The sequence below is a fragment of the Nestor notabilis genome, unplaced genomic scaffold (assembly GCF_000696875.1).
Source record: "Nestor notabilis isolate BGI_N333 unplaced genomic scaffold, ASM69687v1 scaffold21675, whole genome shotgun sequence".
In the NCBI taxonomy this organism is placed as follows: domain Eukaryota; kingdom Metazoa; phylum Chordata; class Aves; order Psittaciformes; family Psittacidae; genus Nestor; species Nestor notabilis.
Window position 1 is genome coordinate 1 of NW_009930042.1, and position 5,843 is coordinate 5,843.

Here is a 5,843-nt window from a genome sequence, read left to right on the forward strand (position 1 = left end):
CGGCTTCCCGGGCCCCGGTTGGGGGCTGTAACGTCCATGGAGCCGTGTGCTGGCTGAGGGAAGGGGATGCGGCTCTCTGCGTGCCTGAGTGTGCCTTGGTTTAACAGCTGGTGCGCAGCTTTCTGTGGAGGGAGGACCGTCGGGGAAAAATCGTGCTTGGACTGATTTCCTTAACGAAGTCATTAGGCTTCTCTCTTGTGCAAGGTGCCGGCTGTAGCTGGTCTTTGGCAGGAGAGGGCAATAGGGAACCATCTTCCCATTCCAGGTTTAAGCTGTCTGACCAAGGAACCCGAGGTAGCACTAGAAAGGTCTGCAGAGTCAGAGCTTTGCAACAGTACCCTGGTGTTCAGTAATTGTTTGGTTAGGTGTTTCGTTTCCAGAAAGTCATAAACAAGCAAAGGGAAGCTCTCAGCAGTGCTGGTTACCAGGGAAAGGGGCTCCCTCATGCTCGGGGGATACTGGCTGCTATGAATCACAGCCTAGGTAGCTCCTGCCTTGAAGCGCAGCAGGAGAGATGCTGTGAAGCAGCTGTGGGTGGTGACTTGTCTGGCAGCATAGAGCAAAGCTGGGAACCTTGGGGTTTATAAGGAGTCCACTTGTGCCCCAGATTGCTCCCTGCAGTTTGCCAGTGGTAACATGTCTTGCTTGGTAAAGGGACAGAGTAGCAGGGAATTTCATAAAGTCCCATAGGAGAATGCTGAGAAATCCATCATCACTCATACTTCTGTTGTTGTTCAGAAATGGCACCTCGTAAGGGCAAGGAGAAGAAGGAAGAACAGGTCATCAGCTTGGGACCTCAGGTTGCTGAGGGAGAAAACGTGTTCGGCGTCTGCCACATCTTTGCTTCCTTCAATGACACTTTTGTCCACGTGACTGACCTCTCTGGCAAGTGAGTACTGACCACCCGTGGCCTTGCTGCAGTCCTTCACCTTTGAACACAGAAATGAGGTTTGGGTTGAGGCTCCACCAAAGCCCTTTTGAGCTTCTGCTGGGCTGCGGGATGTGATGGTGTGTGTACGAGGACATAGAGCAGGCAGCTTGGTGTGCTCCTCTGTGATGATGTTGTGTTCAAGGTGCTTGTTGATCTAGTAGCATTCCAAGTAACAGGTTCTGTCTGTAGACCAGAGGCTGGTTTGTGGGGAGGAAAAAGGAAGGGCTTCCTTCCAAACTTCACCATTGCCTTTTGTAGGTAAACCATCTGCCGGGTGACTGGTGGCATGAAGGTGAAGGCAGACAGAGATGAGTCTTCTCCCTACGCGGCGATGCTGGCAGCCCAGGATGTTGCCCAGAGGTGCAAGGAGCTGGGTATCACTGCCCTGCACATCAAGCTGCGTGCTACCGGTGGGAATAGGTACGTTGGCTGCGCCTGGCATTCCCAGAGGATGTGGCATGCTCTTAGAACCATGCCACAGTAGCACCACAGCCCTTCTTTGTGCTGCCTCAGTTGGTAACGTGGCCGCACTCTGTGAGCGTGACTTCAGGCTTGACCTGAAGGGTGTCTGTTGCTTTGTGTGGTGACTGGCATCCCCAGTTGACTGGCTCGAAGGTGTGCTCTTACTTACCTGGTAGTAGATGGGGAGGTGCTTGGAGATGTGTTACCTTGGAATGACACTGAAGGGCCTGTCTGGTGGCTGGTTGCGAATGGCTTGGGTCTGGGACTTGGATGTTTTGGGATGGGGAAATTGATTTTAACACTCTCAGCTGTTTGTTGAACTGTGTTCAACTTCTGAATCGTTTAAGGGGTTGTTGGGTCTGATTCTGTCCTCCAGGACCAAGACTCCGGGACCTGGTGCCCAGTCAGCCCTGAGAGCTCTGGCCCGATCTGGAATGAAGATTGGCCGCATTGGTGAGTGATGGAGAAAGCAATAGCTAGATGTGTCCCTCATGCTATATTGCTGCAGAGCTACTTCAAACCCCCCCAGTTTTGAGGGATTATTTAGTAAAAGAAGCTTTGCAGGCACATGTGCCACTCACTAGGATGATTTAACTGTGGGATGTTCTTCCTGGCCTCTGTCAGATGGCACTGAAGGTGTGATTTAATTTAAACAGATTCTTAAGTATATGATTCACCAGGAGGCGGCGTGAGCAGACTTCAGGAACAAGTTTCTGTCTGCAGGATCAACCCCAGCTGCACAGCAGGGTGCTGATGGTCCTCTGCTCGAACAGTGCTTGTGCCAGAGCTGTTCAGTCGCCTGGAGATCCTGCGCTGGTCTCAGTTTAATACTCTGAGTAACTAATAGTGGAGTTCTTCCAACTGCTCAGGAGGAGTCCCAGGCTGGTTTGGGGAGTTGCGAGAAGCACTGGTGTTGGCTGCTCGAAAACTTACATCAGGCACCCTCTGTTTCTTTGGAAGTGCTGTGGCTGCTCGGTTTAAGTGTGATGGGAGAGGGGGATTTTTGCTTCTGCAGCATTAAAAGCCCTTGGTGAGCTCAGAGACAGCTTTGCTCCTGTAGAGTGTTCATCCTGCCTGTGTGTGGCCTCTGCACTCACGAGGTGCAGCTGTGAGGTGGTGTGGTTTAAGCCCAGATGGTAACTAAATACCACACAACTGCTCGCTTGCTTCCACTCCAGGTGGGATGGGAAGAATCAGAAGGTAAAACCCACGGGTTGAGATAAGAACAGTTTAATAATTGGAATGAAATAAAACAACCCATCTGCAACCAGGCCACATGGTGGCTGCTGGGGTTGGGTGGCTCTGCTGGGGTTGGGTGGCTTCTTGGGGTACCTCTGGAAGGTAACAGTATGGTTTTGTTTTTCTTCTCTCTGCAGAGGATGTGACCCCCATCCCCTCTGACAGCACTCGCAGAAAGGGTGGTCGCCGTGGACGTCGTCTGTGAACAGTGCTGCACCTTTGGATATTAAAGCTCTCTTTTAAACCTCTTCTCAACTGTCTGTTTCTTACTGAGGTGTGCCCAGAAGTCGAGTGGCTCCAGTTTAATTACATCCATGAACGGCTCATGCTTTTGGGGCTGGGCTGCTAGTTTGGCTTGGGATAGTTGGTACTGGTGCAGAGGTGCTCTTGGTTATACATGGAAAGCTTCTAAATGCACTGGAATTACAGCTCCCTTGGCTGCTCTGTTTATATATTTATACTTCCAGGGTTATTTAAGAAAGTGACTCCTTACTTCTTAGTCAGGCACTGATGTTTGCTTCCATGGAATGTGCTGCCATCGCCTGGAATAAGTGCCTGGATCCATGTTTGCTGATGTTCTAACTCTCCAGGCTTTGAAACAGCTCCAGTTCCTGCCGCTTCCTTAGATGTGGCAAAATTTTAGACCAAGATTCATGGCCATACAGTACTGGAGAAGTGCAGTTTGAGATTGGTGGGTTCTGTGTGCTTGTGGTTAAAACAGCTGTGGCTTCCACAGCTTGAGGGAGAGATGGCACTGTGAGAATTGCTCCTGTGCAGTAGTGAGGTCAGCCCTTGCACAGTGCAGCACTTGTTCAGTTGTGAATCAGTCTTGCACTGTCCCAGTCTCTTCACGGTGCAGTGTGCTGTGGGTCAGGCTTGTGTCGAGGCAGCTACAGCTCATCCAGCTCTGCCTCCTCGGTTGCAGTTGTGGGCTCTTGGAAACGAGTGAGCTCATCTGGAGCTGGTGAAATGTTTGTGCAGGAATACTTGTGGTCAGGCTTAAGTGATGGTTATTTATCAGAATTAGTTTAAAACTTCAGGATTCTTACCAGAGTTACATGGCAAATACGAATAGTTTATACATGATGTGTGTGACACGTGACGCGAAGCTGGCAGGCCCTGGTCTGACATCCTGGGCTCTTGGACAAAGTCTCCCCTCAGCTCTTCCCTGTGAGGGTGCTGAGGCGCTGGCACAGGGTGCCCAGAGAAGCTGTGGCTGCCCCATCCCTGGCAGTGTTCAAGGTCAGGTTGGACACAGGGGCTTGGAGCAACCTGCTCTAGTGGAAGGTGTCCCTGACCGTGGCAGGGGTTGGAGCTGGATGCGCTTAAAGGTCCCTTCCAACCCAAACCATTCTGTGATCCTGAGGCTTGAGAACCTCATCACTTTCATGTGGGCTTCTTCCCACACCTTTGCATCTCCAAACGCTTTACAGGGAATTCCTTCGCCTGCCTGCTCCTCCTGAGCCTCCCTCCCCTCATGGGAAGGGTGCTGTGGCTCATGGTGGTGTTGGAGGCGCTCTGCTCTCAAAGCAGTCTCTGTTCCGGTGCAGTAACTCAGCCTGGGTTGGATCCAGGGTGTGCTGCTCCTGTCAAGCTTGGTCTTCACTTGCTGAGCCCCGGCTCTGGCACAGTGAAAGGGGACAAGTTCCACAGCAAGGAAACCAGGCTGTCTGATCTGAAGCCATGGTGCACCTCAGTCTTCACAGTGAGAACTACTTGGATGCTTGTGGTTTCGAGGTGAGTCATCATCTCTTGGAGGTGTCCTTGCTGTGGAAAAGAAAGCTGGGCTTGTGAGCGAGCAAGCTAACTGCTGCTGGAGTTTCTGCAAACTTGCTTAATGTATGACTTCCCTTTTCTGTGGAAAAAAAACCCCTCTGCCTGGACAGATGTTCCTAAGCCAGCATTTCCCTTGGCACAGCCAGAGTGTTTTATTTGTAATTTTAGATGTGGCCATGGAAAACTTGAGAATAAACTTCCCTTACTGTCTTAAAAGTGCACTATTTGCCATTTAAATTGCTGTTTCCCTCTACTTATAGAGTTCCTTGAACTCTGGAGAAGGTGCTGAAAACACGAAACCAGCAGTGGCTCAGCCAACACAGAGCTGAGCTGAGGAGGGAATGGGGCCGGGGAGTGGGATGCTGGTTGCTGCTAACACCTCTAGTCAGTAGTTTTATATACATACGCTTACAGTGAAACCTGTTGCTGTTCTGGTGTGGGTTACTTTGTCCCTGCTGACATTCACGTGGCTGCTTTGCAGGGTGTCTTCGGGAAACCTCTGCAGGAATATAAAATCCAGTGCAGGTTGGTACAAGTTTAACAGACCCCGCTCGCCTCTCTGAGTGCAGTTTGAGGTGTTTCCTGCTCAGCTCCATCTCCCTCGTGCTGCGCACAAGGCAGAGCACAGTTTAGCCCTGCTGTTTTCAAGGGCAGGTATGGAAATGGGAAGGTGTCTGCTCAGCGGGACAAGAAGGGAAGTGGCTTTTCATCCGGCTGGTGGGTTCCCACCATGTCATGGGTCAGGCTGACCTCTGGCTGGCACCCGGTGGTGGTGAGCCTTGTGGTGGCATTGGCCTTGCTTGGCTCTGGAGAGGAGGTTGTTGGAGAACCAGATGGGACCTGTGGGTCTAAGCTGGGGCAGGAGGAACCCAGATCTGCGCCTATGCTTGGTGCATCCTCCCCCGGGGAGGTTTCCTGGGGCTTGCACAGAGGGCAGGAACTCTGCCCAGCACACGAAGATGGATTTGCTTTATTATCCCTTAGCCTTTGGTGGCAGGAGCTCTGCTGTCCAGGCCGAGCTGCTGTAAGCCCAGCCTATGCTGCTTGCTGCCCTCACCGTGCTGTGAGCAGGGGCTTCCCTGGGCTCGCATCACAAGTAATGGCAAAACCAGCTTTTATTTCTCAGCCAACCTGACATCTTCGAAACAACTTCCTGCGTCGGTGTGAAACCCCCAGGGGAGAACTGGTGAATGAGGAAGAGAAACTGGAGCGCTGGGCACAGAGCCGGCTGCGGAGTGTGTGTCCTGGGGCTGCCTGGAGGGAAAGGCTCTCCTGGCTGAGCGCGTGGATGGGTTTCATGGCTCGCGTTGGTTCCTGCCCCTACCCAGCTGTTTGTCTTGTGTGACTTGGTGAGGGGCTGCACCATGGGATGCTCATCCCACGGAGAGCACAGGGCTGTCGGGGGGTGCAGCATGTCCCCAGCTCACAAGCCCCC

The 5,843-nt window shown here is 52.2% G+C and overlaps 1 protein-coding gene across 1 annotated transcript; it reads left to right on the forward strand.

Moving 5' to 3' along the window:
* The first annotated feature begins 737 nt into the window (after positions 1-737).
* RPS14 (ribosomal protein S14) lies at positions 738-2,880 on the forward strand. The gene is given in 4 exon segments (XM_010015257.1): positions 738-889; positions 1,190-1,351; positions 1,770-1,846; positions 2,770-2,880. Coding segments are annotated over 4 exon segments (456 nt in total). The 5' UTR covers positions 738-740; the 3' UTR covers positions 2,838-2,880.
* The last annotated feature ends 2,963 nt before the right edge of the window (positions 2,881-5,843 follow it).